Source organism: Hemiscyllium ocellatum, chromosome 39 (assembly GCF_020745735.1).
Source record: "Hemiscyllium ocellatum isolate sHemOce1 chromosome 39, sHemOce1.pat.X.cur, whole genome shotgun sequence".
NCBI lineage: Eukaryota > Metazoa > Chordata > Chondrichthyes > Orectolobiformes > Hemiscylliidae > Hemiscyllium > Hemiscyllium ocellatum.
In genome coordinates this window covers 21,307,028-21,332,009 of record NC_083439.1, presented here as the reverse complement: position 1 = coordinate 21,332,009, position 24,982 = coordinate 21,307,028, and the positions used below count along the sequence as shown (strand labels likewise).

Sequence of the window (24,982 nt, the reverse complement as noted above, 5' to 3'; positions counted from 1 at the left end):
AATATGCACTGGTTGAGGGTGGCGCCAAGGTTCTACTGGAAAATATTGATAAGGTATTCAAAAGAATGGAAAAATTATTACTGCGAAGGCTAGGATGAATGCATGCCATGTGTTGGATGTGTACAAGTGACGCAAAGTGGCAATGAAACAAAAAACAGAAACTCAGGTCTGGCAGCATCTGCGCAAATCAGAGTTAATAGTTCAGGACCAGTGACTCTTCTTCAAAATGCTTGTGATGAACAGCATCCACAGTTCTTTTGGTTTTTTTTGAAGTTGTAATCAAAGGATAGTTGGACTTAGGTGCAGCAGAAAGATTGCTTGAAGGCATGCCTTGATTTGAAATTAACTGCTAGTCCAAGCGGTCCACTATTTGGAAAATGCAAATAGTGGCCAATATGAAACTACTCTGATGGAATAGAGAGGCCTAGGCAATATATCAAAAAGATTGAACCGGTATACCAGCTTCAGGGCCCATTCAATTCACTCGTCGTGTGCACATAAATTACACTTTTCCATTTATTCACCAAAAAGTAATCAGTTTCACAAGTTGCCATAAATCTCAAACGACAGAAAGGACACACCTTATTATTCACTATGAATCACAGTATGCGAGACACGCATCACATTAGAAACAGGACCAGTTTTATTTGCACAAAACCACAGTTGAATCCCTTCTCAAATTCTGTACACAAATGACCTTTTCACTCCAGCTGCCATTCTCATAGTTGAAACAATGCAAGCACAACCTGTCACATTTATACAACTTGGACTTGAAAAGCATAATTCAAGGCAAACACTTTTACACCAGTTATGGAGGAACAATATATAGTCTGTTGAAACTTATTTTCCTCCAACTCCAAAACGACAGACTTGCTGAAAATACATCATTCATGATAAACAATTCCATGGGCGTTATGATTAGATGGAGCAATGTTGATTTATTTGCCCAAAGTTATATTTAAATTTTCTTCCAAGCTGCTTTGTTCATATTGTTTACTATCACATGATTGAAGCTAAAAACCAAAGACGAACATGCCAGTACATGAGCTTATGCATTATCAGAACACAGTACAAGAAATCATGAGCACACCCTCTCCTCCTAGTTTTACTAGCTAAAGCAGTTCCTGCTGCTACACAGGTCTCCCTCTCTTTAATGCTACATGCCTTCGTCAAATATGGGAACTAACAGTATCTACATGCTCAGTTTCAGTTTTCTTCACTGAACTCTGGCAGCATTATGCTGGATGCAAGATTCAAGAACTGTCCAAACCTTTGGAATCATATTCAGATACTGCCAATCAATTCAGCCCACCAGGCATGTTCAGGTTAAAGCAGATATAAACAAAATACCCCTATGAGATCAAGTCGGATGAAAAATCTAATATTTTCCAAATAAATTAGATTAAAACCCCTGAAAGTACTAAACTTCAGCCCATGTTGCATTTAAACCTATTTGACAACTCATGTGCTGGGAGACAGTTTGTGGAGTGCAACCCTTTTGAGATATTCATGAGGATTGCAGGTGAAGTTGACCAACATTTATTGTCCACTTCTATTACCCTGGACTTGGTGCCTTTGTGAACTTTTGGAGTCCTTAAATGTAAGGATATCCACAGTGCTATTACGAACAGTGTTCCAGGATTTTGAATTCTAAAGCTTGCACACTAAAGTCTACAACCACTAGAAAAGAAAATAAAAGCCTTGCCTCAAACAATTAAAAAAGGTTTCAATTCAACTATTTTCATACTTAAAGTAGCATGCAAGGATAAAGACAAACAGATCCGCAGTTTTGAAAATTTTGGCTGATAATTTTTGTCTACTACCTCAGTTGTCAGCAGACCAAAAGAGACAGTTATTGGTCAGTGCTAATCAGGTGGTCACTACCAATTACTTGCTCAAATTACAAGGTAACCAAAAATAAAAGACTACTTAAAAATGTACATAATGTATACATAAATGGATCATTTCTCATTAGTAAGGCATTTTAATGGGGTGCCAGTGGACTGCAGATGACATGAAAAATAGATCGGAAAAGTATGCAGTGAAGGAAACAAGAGAGCACTGACTGATCATAGCCAAGTTGATTAAGGACACAAACAGGTCAGATGGGATAACATGAGAAAAAGTGAAGCTATTTACCTTGGCAGAAAGTACAAGTAAAGTAGACTATTACTTAAATTGAAAATGATTATAACATGCTGATTTGTAAATCATTGCAAATGCTCTCGTACATGAGTAAAAAATGTTAATGTGTAGGTATGGCAGCAGATCAAGACAACTCATGGAATGCTATCATTTACGAGAGTGTGTTGTGCTTAAGTTGTACAAGGCAGTGCTAAGACCATATTTCAAGTACTGGCTGCATGTTTACGCTCTTAATTTCGAAATGTAAATGCTCTAGAACTGGTTGAGAATTGGCTTACCAGATTAGTACTGGCAATAAAGGGGAATGTCCTGTGAGGAAAGGATGGATAGATTGGTCTGTTTCCACTGATGTTTAGAAGAGCAAGAGACAGCTTGCTGTCTGTATACAAGTTCCAGGCGGGAACATGCTGTTTTACAATGAGTATACAATGCAACTCTACCTCAAGGCAGGGTCATAGAATATACATAAAGGAGGAGGGAGACTGATTCCACTGCTTAATAAAAAATCTATGATATCTTTCCCTAACAATCTATGTGAATTGCAAAACCAAAAATGAGCCAGCCACATCTTATTGAATAGCAGAGCAGGTCGGAGGGGCCTACTCCTAATTGCTACATACATAATTAAATTTTTTTAAAAATCAACATGCTTCCATTGAACATTTAACTGAAAATACAAGCAAGGCATATGTACATGTATAAGGTAGGAAGAGAGAACAGGGTCAAGAACAAGACAGTTTTTATTTCCAGGAAGCTTTGCAACACAAGATGAAGCACAAACCCAGGTTTTGGAAAGGAGTGTCAAGGACAAAAGGTGTGGGTTATTCAAGTGAAGTGGCATAACAGATTCTGCAGATTTGTAATAGCTCTTTCACTTTGTTACTAAAAGGTGTATAAAAAGTTGTCAAATGTTTGAGCAGCTAGTCACAATTAGAAGGATGTACCTAAATTAAAGATATCCCCTATGTGACAAAGAAGCCAGGCAAATGGCATTTACAGCACCGGTGATTTATTTTGCATGTTAACAGAGAAAGTTCTCAGGTACACATTTCACTATTCCATCAATTAAATTTCAGAAATGTTCTGGTGAGTGTAAAGCCGATGCGACAAACTTATTAGGATGTCATATTTACTGATCCTAACAATTCATAATACAGCAGGAAATTTTTAATAGAGTTGCATTGAAAATACAAATATCGAACATATGAAATTAAAGACCACAAGGGAAAGATTATGTATACAAGTCCAACACAGAGGGAGAGTGAGACACATAGATACAAAAGTCAACTGTTGAACGCTGAAAGACACATATAGCAAGCAATTTGCCATGACAGCCAAACCTAGAGAGAGTGGGGCTGCAAATTTTCTTAGTGCCAGTACACTGCACTAATGCAGCAAGCAAACAACAGTTCACATATGCAACCCCAACAGAGGAGACAATTAGCAATAAAGCAGGATAAGCATACTGCTGACTAGGCTAACCACATGAACATTTATTCAAGTCTGCAGGAAATCATATTGTGCATGTGTGTACATGAATGATAACTCCATTCCTACAAAGTCTATCCAGGATGTGTACTATTTATTTTAAAGAGTTCAAATATAATGTTGTGCAAATAATTATTTGGGCCTAGATCAACTCTGTTGCTCAGAGCACTGGTGAAAAGGTTGTGAAGATGAAAATTGACTTGATAAAGACTTGAGCGATGAAGATTATAACTCTCATGCTTATATTCAAGAAGGTCTACGTCACCAAATAGTTTTTAAAATATTCAAAATAATGAATCAATAATAGGTTTGAACATAGTATCAGCAAAGTCCATTAAATATTTGACCTATGAACTGCAACTTATCGCAATATTATCCAATTAATGAGCCATATTTAGCAAATTGTATTACTGATTTAAAAATGAATAATGAACACCATTAGAAACCACGTGTTCTTATTACTCAGTTGCATGGATACTTGAACTGCTCAAGTAGTCCATTTAAACTCATTACATGAAAATTCAAACGTGAGAGTTTTACTTCCATGGTTAAACGGTAGATATGCATTTTTTAATTTTTGTGTACACAACAACCCCAAAGAACTTGGGTGAGGATTATTTTCTTGGGTGAACCGAATTCCAGATGATCAAACGTCACATAACATAGTTTAGCTCAGCATCAGGATCTTGCAATCTTGCCGGATAATCAAATGCCAGATAATAGAGTTTCCTCTGTACATACATGTAAAATACTTTCCACTAATTTAGTTCATACCATAAACATTGTATTTCAGTATCTCAGATTTCTGAGAAATAAAATAATTTCTACTTATCTTACAGGGACAATGAAGCTGCATCTAAGGGGCATTAAGAGCTAGTTCTTGGTCACCACATTACAGGAAGGATGTGACTAAACAGAACATCGTCAGGAATATTAAACAAAGATGTGGCCAAGGAGGAATATTTTTAGTTACAAGGAAAAGATACACTGAGAGCTCTCACGAACAAAGATGTAAAACATTCCTGTATTCTGCACTTGATAAATGCTCCACGTTCCCAAAATTCTGTTTTTTTTTATTTTCGACAAGTTGTTGTTTTCTTCTTTGGAAGAGGCAAGTTGAAGGAAGAAGATTTAATGGAAGTGTATAAAAATAAGGGATCTAGCTACAATGGATAGGAAGGACTTATCTTCCACAACTGATGTCAGCAAATATTGAATAGAGATTTAAGCAAATAGCAGAAAGATTGGAGATGGATAGAGTTGAGACTATTTTCACCCCACTGGGAACTCTGCCTGAAAAGGCAGTGGCAGGAAAAGCCTTCTTTATATTTATGAAGTGCTTGGGTGTGCAACGAGGTTCTATTAACTAAGAACAGAAAAACTCTTGCCCAGAGATGTTCAACAGACTGATAAGTCTTGCAGTGCCATTAATCTTCAATTTTTCTTTGTATATTAGTTAGGGCATTTCCCCACTGGAGTTTTCTAACAAAGACAAAATCCGATCTGTACTTTTCTTGACATGTGTTGTTGCCCATTTTGTAACTAATGTTGCTGTTCAGACAGAGGACAGCAATTAGTTGAGTGTATATTTGCACAGGCGAAAGTGAGGACTGCAGATACTGGACATCAGAGTCTAGATTAGGGTGGTGCTGGAAAGGTACAGTAGGTGTATTATCTAACAGGAAGTAAATTTATTGCCTTTGTCACAGACTATACACAGGTATTGGAGAGTGACTATTTCAAAAAGGTAATAGCTGTACTATGATTTTGTTTTAAAAAGACCAGCAAGTTTGAAATACAAAGTGATACGTTTGGGTTAGTTTGTTGATGATTCAACAGAAATATAGCTCACCTGATTATTGTACAGAATCCTAAACATTTGAAATTCAGACTTAATCGTGTGTGCATGGTCATAAACTTAAAAACAGCACAAATAAGTATAACAGAAAGCTCGAACCTTGCAAAGACACTGAAAAGTTTTTTCAAAGTTTTGGGCTCATCTTCAAATCTTCTGAAGCCCAATTTCGTATTCATAAAGGCTTATGACTCTACCCAATAATATGAAGTATGTGTTAATACAAAGAGACTAACACCTGCCATGATAGGTTTTTATTCAAAAGGTTATCATACAACACTGACAGGAAACAGTATAGAAGATTTATCATGACTGAAAATCTTAAATACTATTACAGGGATCAACATTTGCTTTGTTCATAATGCATCAAGTCAAACAGGTAGGAACAAAGCAGAGCACAAGATAGGATTAATAAATTAAACTGCATTTATTTCCAAAGAAAACGCTGAACAGAAAAGTCAAATAAATTCCTGGGCATGGTTGGGAAAAACAGACTGGGATATCATAGCAATTAGAGACGTGTCTCAGGGATGGACAGGATTGGCAGCTTAATGTTCAAGGACATAGATGCTTTAGGAAGGATAGAAATGTGTTTGATTAGGAACGACATTCCTGACAATACACCTGAAAATTTATTTGGATGGAACTCAGAAATAGGAAAGAGATGATCACCGTATTTGGATCTTCCCCCCCTATGTGTTAGGATGGAGAGGAATTTGTTAGGTGCGTACAAGAAAATTTTCTGATTCAGTCTGTGGATGTAACTTCTAGAGAAGGTGCAAGACCAGACCTACCCTTGGGAAATAAGGCAGGGCAAGTGACTGAGGTGTCAGTGGGGGAGCAATTTGGGGCCAGTCACCATAATTCTACTGGCTTCCAAGTTAAAAATCACACCACCAGGTTATAGTCCAACAGGTTTATTGCCAAGTACTAGCTTTCAGAGTGCTGCTCCTTCATCACGTAACTAGTGGGGCAGGATCATAAGATACAGAATTTATAGCAAAAGATCACAGTATCATGCAATTGAAATGGCATATATTTAACAAATCTGGCTTGTTAAGCCTTTGACCTTTTAGAATGGGTTGCAGGTTTCGGTTCAATATAAGGAAAATCCCAAAAAAGAAGTTCTGGGATTTACATATTCATGAAATAAAACCTGCAATCCATTCTAAAAGATGAAAGACTTAACAAGCCAGGTTTGTTCAATATGTCATTTCTATTGCATGATACTGTGATCTTTTGCTATAAATTCTGTATCTTATGATCCTGCCCCACTAGTTACGTGATGAAGGAATAGCGCTCTGAAAGCAAGTACAGGGGAACCTCGAGTATCCAAATGACATGGGCAGAGGGTATTTTGTTCAAATAATTGAATGCCGGAAAACAGTTTAGCCAAGCATTGGGACCTTGCGATCTTGTTTGGATAATCCAAAATTCAGATAATCAAATGCCAGATAACCGAGGTTCCTCTGTACTTCTAAGTAAAAATCAGTTGAACTATAATCTGGTGTTGTGTAATTTTTAACTTTGGCCCACCCAAGTCCAACATTGGCACCTCCACATATTAGAACCAAAACAGCGATGGAAAAAGTACAGACAAACTTTAGAAGTTAAAGTTCTGTACTGGAGGAAGGCCAATTTTGACAGTATTAGACAAGAACTTTGTTAAATTGAATGGGGACAGATGTTGGCAAAAGGGGCAGGTCAAAAGGGAAAGCCTTCAAACAGGAGGTAATGAGAATCCAGAGACAGTACGTTCCTGTTAGGATGAAGGGCAAGGCTGGTAGGTGTAGATAATGCTGGATGGTTAGAGGCTTTGGTCAAGAAAAAGGAAGAATGTGTCAGGTATAGATAGGATGGATCGAGTGAATCCTTAGAGTTTAAAAGGCAATAGGAGTAGACTTAAGAAGGAAATCAGAAGGGGAAAAAAAAAGGGGACATGAGATAGCTTTAGCAAATGATGTTAAGGAGAATCCAAAAGGGATTCTATAAATACGTTAGGGACAAAAGGGTAACTCGGGAGAGAATAGGGCCCCTCAAAGACCAGAAAGATCTCATATGCGTGGAAACTGCAAGAGATGGTTGGGGGTGGGGGGGCGGTGAGAAAGAAAGAGGACAGAGATACTAAATGACTATTTTGCATCAGTGTTAAATGTGGAGAAGGATATGGAAGGAAGGGTGTGGGGAAATAAATTGCATAATCTAGAAAAGTGCCCATGTTACAGTGGTGGTGGAATAGAGATGGTTAAGTCCCAAGAACTCTGTGGGAGGCTAGGGAAGTGATTGCTGAGAGATTTGTATCATTGATAGCGACAGCTGAGATGCCAGAAGACTGGAATTTGGTTAACATGGTACCACTACTTAAGAATGGGAGTACGGAAAAGCCAGGGAACTCTGGGCTGATGAGCCTGAGATCAGTGATGAGCAAGTTGTTCGAAGGAATCCGGAGGGACAGGATTTACATGTATTTGGAAAGGCAAGGGCTGATTCAGGATGGTCAACATGGCTTTGTGCATGAGAAATTGTGTCTTACTAACTTGATTCCGTTTTTTTTAAGTAGTAACAAAGAGCATTGATGACGGTAGAGTGGTGGTGGTGATCGATATGGACTTCAGTTCGGCATTCAAAGAACAAAGAAAATTTACAGCCCAGAAACAGGCCCTTCAGTCCTTCAAGCCTGAGCTGATCCAAATGTACTGTCCAAGTCTGTCTGTCTATTCCTGAGCATCTGTATCCCTCTGTTCCCCACCTACTCATGCATTTGTCCAGTCAGATCTTAAACGAATCTACTGTGCTTGCCTCTATCACCTCTGTTGGCAACGCATTCCAAACACCCACCACCTTCTGTGTGAAGTACTTGCCAAATGTATCCCCGTTAAACTTTCCACTTCTCACCTTGAAAGCATGACCTCTCGTTATTGAATCCTTCACCCTGGGGAAAAAGCTTGTCTCTATCCACCTTGTCTATACCCTTCATGATTTTGTTAACCTCAATCAGGTTCCCCCTCAATCTCCTTTTTTCCTAATCAAAATAAACCTAACCTACTCAACATTTCTTCATAGCTAGCACCTTCCATACCAAGCAATATCCTTGTAAACCTTCTCTGCACCCTCTCCAAAGCGCCCACATCCTTTTGGTAATGTGGCGACCAGAACTGCGCACAGTATTCAAAATGGAGCCAAACCAGTGTCTTGTACAATTTTAACATGACTTGCCAACTCTTCTAATCAACACCCCGTCCAATGATGGCAAGCATACCATATGCCTTCTTGACCACTCTATCCGCCTGTGCAGCAACCTTCAGGGTACAATGGATCTGCACTCCCGGATCTCTCTGCCCATCAACTTATCCCAAGGCCCTTCCATTCATGGTATAATTCGCTCTAGAATTAGTCTTGCTGAAATGCATCACCTCACATTTGTCTGGATTGAAAACCATCTGCCACTTTTCAGCCCAACTCTCCAGTCTATCTATATCCTCCTGTATTCTCTGACAGTCTCTTATGCTTTCTGCTACTCCACCAATCTTGGTGTCAACTGCAAACTTGCTGATCGTACCAGTGCCCTCTTCCAAATCATTTATTTATATTACAAATAACAGTGGCCCCAACACGGACCCCTGTGGAACACCACTTGGCACCTTTCTCCATTTCGAGAAACTCTGTTCAACTACTGCTCTATGTCTCCTGTTGCTCAACCAGTTCTTTATCTACTTAGCTAGAACACCCTGCACACCATGTGACTTCACATTTTCCATTCATTTACCATGGGGAACCTTATCAAACACCTTACTGAAGTCCATGTATAGAACATCTACAGCCCTTCCCTCATCTATCAACTTAGTCACTTCCTCAAAGAACTCTATTAAAGTTGGTAAGGCACGATCTTCCCCGTACAAAATCATGTTGCCTCTCACTGAGAAGCCCATTCTTTTCTAAATATAAAAATAGATCCTATCCCTCAGTACGTTCGCCAGCAACTTTCCCACCAATGACATCAGACTCACTGGTCTGTACTTACCCAGAATATCCCTACTACCTTTCATGTACAGGGGGACAAGATCAGCAACCTTCCAGTCCTCCGGGACCTCACCTGTATTTAAGGATGCCACAAAATATCTGTCAGGACCCCAGCTATTTCCTTTCTCACCTCCCTCAGCAACCAGGGATAGATCCCATCCGGTCCTGGGGATCTGTCCACCTTAACCTCTAGCCTACCCAGCACATCTTCCCTCCTTATGTCAACATGATCCAGAGGAATCAAATTTCTACCTCTAATCTCAACATTCATCATGTCCCTCTCCTCAGTGAACACTGATGCAAAAGTAATCATTCAGAATCTCACCTATTCTCTCAGGTTCAACACACAGCCTTCCTTCCTTATCCTTTAGTGGACCAATCCTTTCTCTAGTTACCTGCTTGCTTCTTATAGAAGAATAAAATGCTTTGGGATTCTCCTTAATTCTGCTCGTTAAAGCTAGTTTACGACCCCTTTTAGCCAGCTTGATTCCTTGTTTAAGACTTGTCCTACTCTTCCCATATTCTTTCAGGGCTAGTTCTGTTCTTAGCTGCCGAGACCTTATGTATGCTTCCCTTTTCCTCTTGGTTAGTCGTACAATTTCTCCTGTCATCCACTGTTCATGAAACTTGCCCTTCCTATCCTTTGCCTTCAATGGGATATGCCTATCCTGCACCATCTTTGAAAGTCTCCCACATCTCAAATATGGACTTGCCTTCAAATAGCTGTGTCCAATCCACATTTCGACAAGGTTCCGATTGGTAGACTGGTTAGCAACGTTATATCACATGGAATACAGGAAGAACTAGCCATTTGGATACAGAATTGGCTTGAATGCAGAAGACAGAGGGTGGCTTTTCAGATTGGAGGCCTGTGACCAGCAGTGTACCATAAGGGTCAGTGCTGAATCTACTGCTTTTGGTCATTTATATAATTGATTTGGATGTGAGCATAAGAAGTACAGTTAGTAAGTTTGCAGATAACACCAAAATTGGTCATGCAGTGGACAGCAAAGATTACCTCTGAGCAGAACACAATGTTGATCAAATAGGCCAATGGGCTGAAGAGTGGCAGATGGAGTTTAATTTAGCTAAATGTGAGGTACTGCATTTTGGAAAGGCAAGTCAGGGCAGGAATTATACAATTAATGGTAAGGTCATGGTGAGTGTTGAAGAGATCTTGGAATGCAGATTCATAGCTCCTTGAAAGGGGAGTCACTGGAGATAGGACAGCCAAGACGATGTTTGTATCTTTGTCTTTATTGATCAATGCATCAAGTATAGGAGTCATGTTACGGAACATTGGTTAGGCCATGATTGGAATGTGCAAGTCTGTTTTCCATGCTTATACAAAAAAAAGTGTTCAGAAAAGGCTGACAAGGATGTTATCAGGGTTGAGGTTGGAGCTATTGGGAGAGGCTGAATAGGCGGAGGCTGTTTCTCGTAGAGCAGAGACTGAGGGGTGACCTTATGGAAGTTTATAAGATCATGAGGGGCATGGATAGGGTCAGTGGACAAGGATTTTCCCCCCAGGATGAGGGAGTTCAAACGAGAGGACACAGGTTTATGATGAGTGGGGAAAAGATTTAAAAGGGACCAAGGGGCAACTTTTTCACGCAGCAAACGATACGAATATGCAATGAGCTGCCAGAGGAAGTGGTGGAGGCTGGTACAATTGCAGAATTTAAAAAGGCATCTGGATGGGTATATGAATACGAAGGGTTTAGAGGGATATGAGCCAAGTGTAGGCAAATGGAACTAGATTTATTTCAGATATCTGGTCAGCATGAACAAGTTGGACTCAAGGGTCTGTTTCTGAGCTATACGACTGAATGCTAGCAGTAGCAACAATCCTAAAATTTAACAAAGAATTGTAGATGCTAGAAATCTGAAAAAAAACTGAAATTGTTGGAGAAACTCAGGTCTGGCAGCACCTGTGGAGACAAACTTTTCAATCTTGAAACTCAGATCACTGAATTCTCTCTGCTAACGATGCAACAATACTTCGCAAGGGAAAAAAGCGGCACATGAAAGAAAAGCTAAAATTATAAAGTTATGCAAGTTAAATGAAAAATACGCAATCACAAAAAGAAACATTCAACCTGTGAGACACCAATATGGATTAGAATGCAGCTCCAAAAAGGTATCAAAGTCACTGCAAAACCATACCCATTTGAAACTGTGAGGAAGCTATTTGACAACAAGGGTGATTCGAACCAAATCAAATGCTATCCTCATGCCAAGGTCAGTGTATGGATATGCACACATGCTCAAATCCTAATCTGATCTCTCCAACAACCCAAGGATAATACACATACAACCAAACCTGTCAAGTGAATGAATCATAATCCTCTGGAATCTGTTTAAAGTTATATTTTCAAGCAATTCTGACGTAACTTTTAAAAAAAAAAGGTACTAACCAATATCTGTGTTGACTATCTATAATGAAACTTGAAAGCATGGCACATGGAGGTTTAAAGCTAAATGAGTACAAGTGAATGAAAATAGGTTGTGTCAGACTTATCTGATATGGCATTATGAAATTCTCCTTTCATGACATGAACAAAAACAATAGATCATGACAAGACTCTCCATTCAGCCTGCCCTGACACTATAACTGATGACATCAAGTTGTTAAGAAACGGTTAAATTTAAGTATCACATCACAATTCCCAAGCAATGTCATAAAATGAAAAACACAAGTTTTCTAGATTTTGAGATTCCCATTTCATGCAACAATGCATCTCATGTAAGCTTAAGGATGCACTTCACCAACTCAGTGTGATACCTTCCTTTTTAACGTGTACATGAAAATGGAGGAATAGGCCATTCAGCACCCAAAAACCCATTTTGCCACTGATTATTACGGCTGATCTGATTATAACCTCAAATCCACATACAGAGGAACCTCGATAATCCAAATTACATGGGTGGTGACTTTGTGTCCATAACTGCACGCTCAGCAAACAGCTTAGCCAAGCTTTGGGACCCTTGCAATCTTGCCTGGATCATCCAAAATTTGGATAATCGAATGCCAAACAAATTGAGATTCCTCTGTACTTGCGATTACGAATAAACTTTCATCCTCACCCTTATCAAGAAGCCATCTCCTGTCCGTGAAAAATATCCCAAGTGCTCTGCTTCTGACCTCAGTTCAGGAAGAAAATCAGGAGACGCCCATTTCAACAGCAATCCTTAATTCTAGGTCTCCCCCAAGAGGGAACATTCCTTCTACAACTATCGTATCAAAGCTCCTCAGAATTTGTGCATTTCAATCAAGTCACCATTCATTCACTCTTCTAAACTCCAGCAGATGCAAGTACAACTGATCGTATGAAAATCTAACCACTCTGTATTCATCTGAGCAACCTTCTTCTGAAATGGTTACAATTCATCTACTTCCATCCATAAAAAGGTGACAATAACTGCGCATGTAGTCTTAGCAGTGCTTGGTGTTACTGAAGCATACCCTGGTTTTTTAGATAATTAATTCCCCTTTCCCCATTCACTTTCCTATTTGTTTGCTTGTACATGTACACTAACCATTTAACATTTATCCACTGGAAGAGAGATCCTTTTGTATCTCAAAGCTCTGAAATTTCTCACCATTGAGATGATTTTTTTTTGTTTTGTTATTCCAGACAAGACTAACAATTTAACATTTTCCCCACATAGTATTCTATTTGCTAGATCTTTGCATCTGGTATTCCCTGTTGGAATTGTAATCCAAGACAGCTTCATATTTAACTCAAAATGAAAATTATAAGCTACAAACATAAGCTTGCAACATCACACACTTCATCCAAATGAACAGAGGCACAAAGTGTACCAAATTAACTAGATGGAGAAGATAGTTACATGTAGGAACACTGACTTCTAAAACCAAGAGTGTGTGTGTGCTGGACAAACCTAGTTCCTTGAATACAGTACATGGAAAATGGGAGAAATGCAGTGGTTGCAGTGTCAATGGTCATTAGGAATGCTTCTAACAAGGTGCTTCTCCAGATACGATTGGAGAAGATCAAGGGATATGGAATTATGGCAAAAAAGAATAATAAAGATAGGCTGAAAGTTAAAAGGGAGAATGCAGAATAGGATTGAAAGACAGTTTTCACAGAATGGATCCAAGAGAATAGCCTTCATGTCTCGGTACTTTGGTCACTTGATAGTGTATTTGTTTTGTTTACAATCTTAAAAGGAATGGTGTCCATATTTGAATAGCACATGAAAAGAGAATGTAGTTAACTTTTCAGAAAGTGAAAAGGAAACAGTAAAAAGTGAGATAATATGGGGAGATGAAGTATAAAATGCAGCAGATGGAATTCAAAGCTCTTGTACAGTGATGCGATTTTGTTAAAAACAAAGTAAATTTATTTTGATTAAAGAAATGTGAGATGAAAAGAGTACCGAGTCAAAAATTAAAAATTAATTGGACGGTGTTGCTGCTGCTGCCGTTTGATTAATAAACAAAAACACCAGCTTTTATTTCAAGAGAAACATCAAAGTTTGAAGGTAAAGCTTGAATAAAACTTATAGTACAGTACGCACTATCAGATTGGATGATACACAAAAAAAAGGGATAGAGTGAATGAACACAATATATAGGACGAAAAAGCATGAAAAATAGTAAGCCATGGATAAACAAAGTTGAGAGATTTTGACAGACAAGAAAGACATTTCTCCACGTAGATAGCTGTAAGTCTGTGAGATTAACTCGAAGGATAAATCCGTTTCCTGATGAAGGGCTTATGCCAGAAATGTCGAATTTCCTATTCCTTGGATGCTGCCTAACCTGCTGTGCTTTAACCAGCAACACATTTTCAACCATAAAGCTTAGTCAACATCCAACATTGCATTGGGTATGTAGGAAGAATGATTGCAGGAAATGATCAGGAAACGTCAGTCTTAACTACCTAAAAGAATAAATGTGAATATCAATTAGCTTAGGCCAAACAGCCTGTGCCACTTCTTTGTTTTTTTGGTACAGTTTGTGCTAAAGTTTAATACCGTCTTCATATTTCCATATTCTCCTAGCACATTTAATTAAGTCTAGTTGAATATCTACACTCCTTTCTTCAGTTTTGTCATTCACATACTGTGGATTCCGAGACCATTATTCACCTTCAAGTATTTTATCCAATAAACTGTATGCTCTACGGCTCAGGCTGCAGTATTCTTGCCTCACTCGACTTCTAGTCGAAGAGATGAAAATACCATCAACTGATCCAGGAGTCAAGCTTCAAGAGACAAATAGAAACAATTCCAATTCTGAGAAACACCTGATTGCCCAGGTGGGAACTACCTCACTTCCCTTCCAAACATCAAAATGTTACTGAGGAACACATGGATGGTCTTAGACCACGGCGTTAGGAAAACAAATGCAAAGCAACCAGATTTGAGATTAACAGCAGCATGCACACAACGAACCCAACACAACCTATTGGCACAGAAACTAACAACTGCTGTGGCAGCATCCTTCAGATGGATATGTTTATGTGCACACATTGCAACCCTTCTGATACATTACATCTGGATCCAAACACCAAAGCAGGTACAAATATCCATGCACCAAATTCTATATAAGCTGTGAGTGAACAAAAATAAAAATAAAAATGAGGACAAAAGGATTTCCAAATTAACAGGTCACTCTTTCGGCATCCAGGAGACATGTACTCATTCACAGAAATTACAATCTAATTGTCTGTGAATACTGACGAGATAAGAAAAACAAACTATTTCTTGTCAAACCAGTTCAATAGCAGTATATTTCAAGATGGGAATTTTATTTAAATTAATGCACAGTATTCAGCCATAATGCTCCAATGTGATTCAGCACACATTCCAGTAATTGTCACGTCAGTACTGTTTCCAATATATAGGATTTCGACCAGCTAGTCAATTTTGCACAATACACAAGTTGTATATTCATGATTTTTTTTTCTTACACTACTCATACCAATACTAGACCTTACTTTAGGGACCAAACAGAACCAAAATGACTATTTGGGCAAATCCAATGCGAGAGACAATTCACCGACATACAAGTGAATGTTTCCTGAATTTAACTTTGGAGGCTTTTAGTATTTATTGTGCTTTCCCAACAGAATCTTGAAATATATTTTATAGGGCTGTAATTCACTTAAGATTCGTTATGCAATAAGCTATCTTTAGAACAAGAAGGTTACCCTGATTAAAAGGAGAAAAAGCTGCTCTCAGAATTACAGAATCAGGGGCAAAATTTCAAAAGTAAACAATTGCCAAACTCCATTTCTTGTTTCCTCCTTGTCCTAATTTGATCTGGTTTCTCTCAAGGCTCAGGTTTCGTGGTTCTGCCCTAAAAATCAACAATTTTATTCATGGAACAACTAATTGGCATTTCAAATAGGCACTTCTACGCAACTGGATTTCACAATAATAAGACTCAGCCACAATGCCACACTCTTATGATTAGTTTGGCTGCACTATCTGCTGAAGGTCAAGTGGGAGATTAGGCATTTCCCACCTAGAAAGGAAATAAGACTAAGGCAAGCAAGCACATGTATCTTGGTTCTCTTAAGTCTGCCTGAAGCTTTTGAACAAAGAGTATATCAAAGATACATCACAGAAAATGACACACTGAACAAACCACCATAAAATGAAAATAAAACCACGTGGCATGTTAGCTAAAAATACAAAATGAAGTCAGATCTTTCTCAATTGGCCTAGTAATGAAAATTTATTCTACTAGGTAGATTCTGTAACATTTCAAACTGTTAACATAACTGTTAAATGCAGCAAAATTGTGACCTCGATTATGGGAGAACAATCTCCAAAATTCAGGACAAGAAGAGAAAACAAGTTTTTTTTAAAAAATATACTCAAAAAAAAAGGTAGTTCAGTGAAAACCATATCATTGGATATCCATAGACACAAAAGAATAGGCATGGCTTTGCTAATACTAGCAACTGGAGACACAGCAAACAAAACCATTTTCTAACAAAGCTCAGTTTTTAACAGTTGCCACACAACTTCTGGGATTTCTGTTGGTAGGACAGCAAACACTATAACCATACTATACCACTGATCTTGAATAGGACTGCTATGGTGACTTCATCTAAAAGGATAGATCGATAAATGTGTGCTATTGCACCTCTTTTTTTAAAAACAAAAGGTCTATTTCAGAATATACAGAATAGATATATTCTAACAAATAACAAAAATACTAAGGAGATGATCCATCATCCCCAACTATGAGCATGAAATATAGTATTAATTTTCAATAAAAAGTATATAATTGTGTTGAGGTAACAGAGCAGAACACTGGACAGTAAAACATAAAAAAAAAGCAAAGAATGACCAAAAATGTAATACATGGAGAGTATAGAGCAATTTAGCCAGAAATTTTAAAAAATATTAAGTAGTCCTAAAATTTAGAGTTAAAGTGAAGAAGGGTCACTCAACCCGAAACATGAACTGGATTTCTCTCCACAGATGCCACCAGAACAGTGAGCTTTACCAGCACTTTTGGTTTTTTTTCCAAACAGAGAGAAATCGGTTCTATAGAAAACAAGACTAATTAATAATGTAAAATGAAGAAATGGCAGATTAACTTTACATCAGCCTTCAAAACAGAGGATACGATGATGTGTCAGCACCCAGTCAGCTTGCAAGGGACCTCAGTGGCTGGAAAGCCACACAATTTGGAGAAAGCCTTTGGTGGCGGCAGCACAGTACTCGGGAAAAATCACAATCAATCAATCAATCAATCATCAGACAAAATGATGCTGGGCAGGATTTGCATCGAGAAAGTTCATCTGGGGATTTTGAAATAAGTGGTGAATGATCTGCTTGATGCATGGTTTCAATTTTCAAAAAGTCCCTTGTTTCAGGGATAGCCCCATTAGATTGGAAAATAATGAATGCAATTCCTTCATTCAGAAAGACAACAAGACAGAAAGGACAAAAGCTCTAGGCCAGTTCACTTAAAAACTGTCATATGGATAATTTCAGAAGCTATTATTAAACAAGTTACAGCAAGGCACTTATGTAAGTTCAAGATGATCAGACACAATCCATATGTTTTTGTGAAAGCAAAATCTTGTTTGACAAATCGATTGAAGTTCTTTGAGGTGGTAACATGCTGTGGATAAAGGGAAATCTGATGGACGTGCTATACTTCAATTTATAACCGAAATTTGATGGGACACCATTGTGTACCAAAATTCCTAAGTAAAATAAAAACTTGGATGCAGGAGGTAGCATATTGCATAGATCGAAGATTGTCTAGCTAACAAAGTGCAGAATGAGGTCCAAAACGTTGTTTTTCAGATTGACAGGATGCAAGGTCGTGGTGTTCCACAGGGATTGGTGCTGGAATCACTCAATTGTTCACAATTTGCGTAAGTAATTTGAAGGGACAGATACAAAGAGAAGCAAGAAAAGTTGTGAAGAGAACAGTATGTGGCTACAAAAAGATTGTATATTAAAAGTTGAACAAGTGGCACTGGGAGGCACAGCCAGCCAGTCAGCATCCAAGGAGCAGGAGAATTGAAGTTTCAGGCATGAGCCATTCATCAGGAATGTGGACACTCCTGATAACGGGCTTATGCCTAAAAACGTCAATTCTCCTGCCCCTCAGATGCTGCCTTACCTGCTGTGCTTTTCCAATGGCACACTTTTTGACTCTGATTGCCAGAATCTGCAATCCTCATTTTCTGTTTTTTCTTCGATGTTTGGGCAAAGATGTGGCAAATGGAGCATAATGTGGGAACACGTGAAAGTGTCCATTATGGTTAGACGAAGAAAATAGTAATTATCTAATGGTAAAAGATTGCAGTGCTCTGAGATACAAAGGAATCAGGGTGCCTTCCCATATGAATCGCAAAAGGTTAATATACAGGTCCAGCCAGTAATTATGAAATTTAGTAGAATCACTTATTGCAAAGGGAACTGAATACAAAAACAGGAAAGTTATGCTTCAGTTATACAAGGTACTAATGAGACCACATCAGTACTGTGCATAGTGGTCACTTTATTTAACAAAGGATGCAAATGCATTGAAAACAATTCAAAAGGTGGTTTACTTGCCTAATACTGGAATGTAAAAAGTGAGGTCTGCAGATGCTGGAGATCAGAGCTGAAAATGTGTTGCTGGTTAAAGCACAGCAGGTTAGGCAGCATCCAAGGAACAGGAAATTCGACATTTCGGGCCAGAGCCCTTCATCAGGAATCTGTTGAAGGAGGGCTCTGGTCCGAAACATCGGATTTCCTGTTCCTTGGATGCTGCCTAACCTGCTGTGCTAATACTGGAATGAGCAGGTTGTGTTATGACCAAAGGTTTGACAGGCTATATTGGGATCTGGAATGTAGCAGAATAAGAGACGACATGATTGAAGCATATAAAATCCTGAAGGGAGTTAACAGTGGATGTGGAGACAATGTTTCCTCTTAGGCAAAAGAAAATCTAGAACTAGAGGTCCTTTTGAAAGCCAAAGGTCACCCATTTCAAACAGATTAGATGAAATATTCATTTGAATTCTTCCAAAGAAAGGCTGTGGAAACAGAGTCCTTAAATACTTTTAAGCACAGGAGGTAGATAGATTATTATTAATCAAGGGTGTGCAAGCATTTTGATGAGGTTACATTCAGATCAGCCACGAGCTTATTGAAGACAGAACTGGCTCAGGCATCAGAATGGCCTTTTCCTACTCCTGAAACAAATGTCATTTGTTTGTATACTAGATGGCACAAACTTAAAGGGACTGGCAAAAAAATAAGTGGCGACATAAACAACCATTTTAAGGACAAGTAGTTAAGACTCAGAATGCACGTCCTCATAACGGAGTAGAGGCAAATCCAAACAAAGCATTCAAGATTGGATTACATACAAACAAAAGAATGTAAGTGACCAGCAGACCAAGTCTGTAGAATGGCATGAGTTAAACAGCTCTTACCGACAGTCAAAATAGACCCAACAGGTCAAATCGCTTCCACTGTGCTCTAACTATTCTGTGACAGGGTTCGCTGCAATGTTCCACTTCACCCTTATGTCCCCATTGCACCCTCCCCAAAAGACTTTCATTCATAGCATGCTTCTCATGACCAGCAGACTTGTCAAATTCTTTGTACCCACTAACTTCCTTTCTGAAGGCTTCTCGTCATTAAAAACTTATAAAACTTGGCAGTCACTTGAGCTTTGTTAATATCTCAGACAAGGTATGATAAAAAAAATTATCTTGTTTGTTATTGTTGATGGAGATAAATATTCTGGTCAGGACAGCAACAACTTCTCTGCTACTGTCCTTCAAAACAGTACCATGGGATCTTTGACATGGCATCCAGCAGCAGGTGGGGGTTTTAACATCTGATCCAAAACTCTGCACCTCATAAATGATACACTCACCAATTCTGTGCTCAAGGGTCAGGCTTGATTTTCAGGCACAAAGCCAGTGGAAAAGGGCTTTCATACTCTCGTATTGCTTTTCCAGTTTTAAAACAGAAGGAACGGTTACTTGTTATATCCCATAGTCAGAAGCTTACTATAGTTTAAACTACAAAATCTTATATATTAATCTAATGGTGCGAGAAACTTAAGCTCAGTTATTATCTTGGCATGCATAATATGGGAAAGCATTGCAGTGTTTTTAACTAGATATAAAAAGGGAATAAGAGACTTCTTCTGCATTGTTAAGTTCACATTATTCTTGTGGAAAGAATAATGAAGCTCCTCGACAAAAAAATCTCAAATAAAATTAGAATAATTCACTATGCTTAGATACCAACTTATTCTAATTTTGCGGGTAGGACAGTAGCAGAATCAAAGACTAATTGAGAACAGAAACACGCAGATTTCTACCAAACACAGATTTCAACTTAGGGAAACTCCAACTATCTTTACATTTAGACAGTTACTTTCAATATTGAAGAGTAATGTTATGATTCCTCTGAAGAATTATTTCCACTGAATGGCATTCATTTTTAACATAACCAATAAACAGGAAATACATTGTGACAAAGACACAAGCTGGAAGTCCATTTGCTGTACAATTACACTCCACCAAACAGCCTGAAGTTATCACAAAAAAATTGAAATCAATATCAAAAAGCTCCAGTGCCTCGATAATTTCACGTCAGATGTCAATTTGGTTGAGACTTGGGCACTTACTCTCCTACCATCTTCTCACAAGGGAAAAGACAGTCAGTGGTACAAGTCAAAAGTACAAAAAAAACTCTACTCTTGAAAAGAATCAGCCCCAAAACAACTGTTGAAAACTCGAAATAATTTATATTGCAACAATTAATATCACACCATCAACACAAGAAATTTGTCATGTTCTCAAAGCACAGAAAACATCAAATTTTAAAACTAACAAACTTCACACATGTTAGCAGCTTCGGGGAGGATAAACATTCATTGTTGAACAAAGTATTTGGCATTTTTGTACTGGGAAAGGTTTTCCCATGTCGATGAGCCCTCAAGGAATTAAACTTCCTCTTATTGTTGGAAAAAAAAAGAGAAAAATGGGTGGAAACAAATAACAGGAAACTTCAGATACAAAAAAAAGAGAATCTCACTTGGAGAGCCCCATACTGTATTCTTGCCCATGTTACAAGATTAATTCATTTACTAAGCCAAAATAGAGAAATTTCAAAAAAATTCTAGCTTAACATTAATCCACTTTCAGTAGGATACTATTTTCATTCCACACGCACTCTGCCTGAAAGCCCGCTGGCTGTTAAAGCTCCATCTTGTGTTATTTTTCTTGGCAGTTTTCATTGGGATGTTTTGCCATTGTCTGACAGGAGACAGGTCCTCAGTCTACCTCTGCTGGAACAGAGTTGCTGATATTACATTGAACCATATTAGCTATGTGGCCAACTTAGCTAACAGGACCTTGTACTGAGCATAACAACTAAAAATGTCAAAATTGTGCCACATAAATGCATTATCAGATTAGAAAAACTCAGTACAATACTTTCTTTCTCCACTATGGAGGAAAACAGAAGCTTCATATTATGAATAGCAACTGTTATCCACAGGTCTTTTGTCAGAAAACCTACACAGAGGAAGATCTCACGATAACTTTAGCCTGTCAAACTGCTTATGTTTATTACAAAAAAAATACAGTGAAAGCAGCGTTTGGTATACTTTCCTTTATTGGTCAGAGCATTAAGTACTGGAATTGCGAGGTCATAATGCAGCTGTACAGGATATTAGTTAGGCTGTCTTTGGAATACTGCATGCAATTCTAGTCTCCCTCCTATTGAAAGGATGCTGTGAAACTTGAAAGGGCTCAAAAACGATTTACAAGGATGCTGCCAGAGTTGGAGGGTTTGAGCTATCGGGAGAGACTGAATAGGGTGGGCTTTTTTTCTTGCAGCGACGGAGGCTGAGGGGTGATCTAAGAGGTCTATAATATCATGACGGGCACAGGTAAAGTAAGTAGATAAAGGTGTTTTCCCTGAAGTGTGGGTCTAGATATAGAGGACATATGTCTTTCCCCTCTTAACCTGAACCTATAAGGGACAATTGCTTCACACAGAGGGAGGTGAGTGTATGGAATGAGCTGCCAGAGGAAGTGGTGGAGGCTGGTACAATTATAGCATTTAAAAAGGCAACTGGATGGGTATACGAAAAGAAAGGGTTTAAGAGGGATATGGGCCAAGTGCTAGCAAATGGGACTACATTAGGTTGGAATATCTGGTCGGCATAGACGAGTTGAACTGAAGGGTCTGTTTCCATGCTGTACATCTATGTATCTTACTGTTTCAGAGCTCATGTCTCCATAACCAAACAAGGCAACAGAAGGGATTCAAAAACAGGGTACTGATGTTCAAAACATTTGAAAAGAATTTGCAACTGAAACATGCGACAATTTCAAACTCCACATCCAAGAGAACAGTTGCAAAATTTAGTTAATATTCCTTAGGTAATTTGATATCACATAGTTGGTACTTTTCATAAGGTATCACGTGAGCAAGACGAATTGATTGGATTAAAGACGACTAAAAAAAACCAAACATTTTCCTCAATCAAGTCTAAAAACTTTCCGATTGTTCAAAAAGTGGATATATTCTATGTGTGCTGTTAACACATGTTATAGTTCCACGGGTGGCTGCAGCTGCCGCCAGAACCTCATCCAAGCAGTAATCCTTCCAGGGTTTTGACAAAAATTGAAGAAAAACAACAACAGTCATTCCACCTTTTGCCCAACATCAACAAAAAAAAGAGGTACAGCGATCCCTGCAGCAATCACTATGTGGAATAAGGAACCATGATGGATCTTTTCAAGAATACTAATACGGTATCCACGGTTACATGGGCTGATATGATTCAATTCACCACTGACTTCGAGAATTGCTGGGTAACTTTATGACTGTGCGTGACAAAGTGTCATGGAACATTGCCAGTCAGATTGATTGGTTTCTGACAGATGAGTAGGCTGCAGAAATTTAGGGCCACTTCAGAGGTTCCTTTGTAAGCCGTACATGTGGGCGACGCATTTTCTCCAGTCTTTTGAAAAGCGATCAGTCTGAAAATTGTTGACCACGTTAAAAATCCGCATCAGAATTGCATGCCAGTGACCATCAAGATCTTCAGTGCCCGAGTCACATCCCCATTAAAACAGTCATTGTTTACAAGGCGAGGCGCTCACCTTACTTCCTGACGCGTTCGTGCCTTGCAAAATGCAAACAGCGCGACAAATGCGAGATCAAAAACAACCCACTGAACAAGAATGGAAAGCATAATGCACATCAAAATCGGGTTTTTCGGCATTCGCTGTTTCACTGAAACTAAGAGAAAGCAGTGGAGGTTTGATGATGTGATACTGGGTGTCGCCTACTTGCTGGAACATGCATAAACCAGAAGAAGGAGATTGCACAATGAACACAAGGAAATGATAATCGGTAAGGGGGAGGGATTTAAAAAAAGGAAAAGATAAAGTTAAAATAAAAAAGTCTATAACAGACACCAAGACAAATGGAAGAACGACAGATTCTCAGTCTTCCGCGATGGCCGAGAGGACTAAGCCAACTGCAGCATGAGCTGGAAGGAAACTCTCATAAACCCAGGGTTTAAGTTAAATAAAACACGACCGGACGAGGCACAGGAGCGGGAGTACGTGTGAAATAAAAATAAAACCAAGGCCCATGCCGGAGAGCGATCGGCGGCGAGGGCCGGTTCCTCTGGACAATGGGAGCCAGGCCTCACGGTCCCGAGTGCACAGCCTCGGACTCTTCTCCAACCCTGGCAGCTCACTGACAACCCCGCCCCGGCAAGGAAACGGAGGCCTCTTACCGCGCAAACTCGACGCCCAGGTCAGCAGCAGCAGCCCGACTCCGAGCAGGAGCATCGTCGGCGCCCGCATCCCGGGCCGCAGCCCCAGGGAAAGCGAAGGGGAATTTAATCTGGAATATTCCGCGGGCGAACCGGTGCCTTCGGCTACGTCCCCGAACCTCCCCCCTTTATTCTCCTCCTCGTCGTCGTCGTCGCCAACTCTTCACGTTATCCGTTCGGGTTTGTTGACTTCGCTCCTTCCTGAGGAGCTGAGGCCGACAGCCGGGTGTGTGGCGGGCACCAGCCGCGCGAGCTGACTAACTGAACGTTCCTGGAAACGCCGCTCCTCGGCCGCCCTCGCGCGCTGCCAAATAAGGAGCCCGCCTCACTCTTAAAGGGGCCGCGTCCTCCGCTCCAACTGCACCAAAACACGCCCGCCCCAGGGAGATAATTTCAACCAACAATCGTGGTTCCATCATTAAAAATCACACAACACCACTAGCTTTCGGAGCGCTGCTCATTCATCAGGTGGCGGTGTGTCCGAAAATGTGCAGGTTAGGTGAATTGGACACGCTAGTGTTAGGTAAGGGGTAAATGTAGGGGAATGGGTATGGGTGGGTGCGCTTCGGCGGGTCGGTGTGGACCTGTTGGGCCAAAGGGCCTGATCTAAAATCTCTTAAATCTGATTAAATAGATTTTAGAGTCACAGAGCATAGAAACAGGCCCTTTGGTCAACCACCTGATGAAGGAGCAGCGCCTCCGAAAGCTAGTGCTTCCAATTAAACCTGTTGGACTATAACCTGGTGTTGTGTGATTTTTAACTTTGTACACCCCAGTCCAACACTGGCATCTCCAAATCTTGGGTCAATAATGACGGTGTGCAGAAGTAGATATTGATAATGGATCTGCTACAACACGCATCTGGAGTGAGTTGGGACTTGAACCCAGGACTTTTCATCTGGGGTGGGAATGGGAACCACCATTGAACCATGAGAGTCCCTTCTTGAGAGCATGATGGTCTACCTCGAAGTCAGACAAGTTATTCATTTGGCTATATGAGTTTAATGTGTGTAGAAGTACCCTCCTCAATCACAGGAGGATGTGTTGGTTAGCTGAATTGGCTGGACAACAGATTTGCAATGCACAGTGGCACCAACAGATTCAATTCCATTATCAGCAAAGGTCATCATGAAGGATTCTGCTTCTCAACCTCCTTCCAC

The 24,982-nt window shown here is 39.5% G+C and overlaps 1 protein-coding gene across 1 annotated transcript in view; it reads right to left on the bottom strand.

Annotated features, from left to right (window-relative positions):
• Nucleotides 1-24,104, bottom strand: part of adam10a (ADAM metallopeptidase domain 10a) — a 158,199-nt gene extending 134,095 nt beyond the window's left edge. Inside the window, exon 1 of the mRNA XM_060853003.1 lies at nucleotides 23,784-24,104. Within this exon, the coding sequence (XP_060708986.1) occupies nucleotides 23,784-23,853 (70 nt within the window). The 5' untranslated portion in view covers nucleotides 23,854-24,104. The remainder of the gene's footprint in view (nucleotides 1-23,783) is intronic.
• Nucleotides 24,105-24,982: the final 878 nt, after the last annotated feature.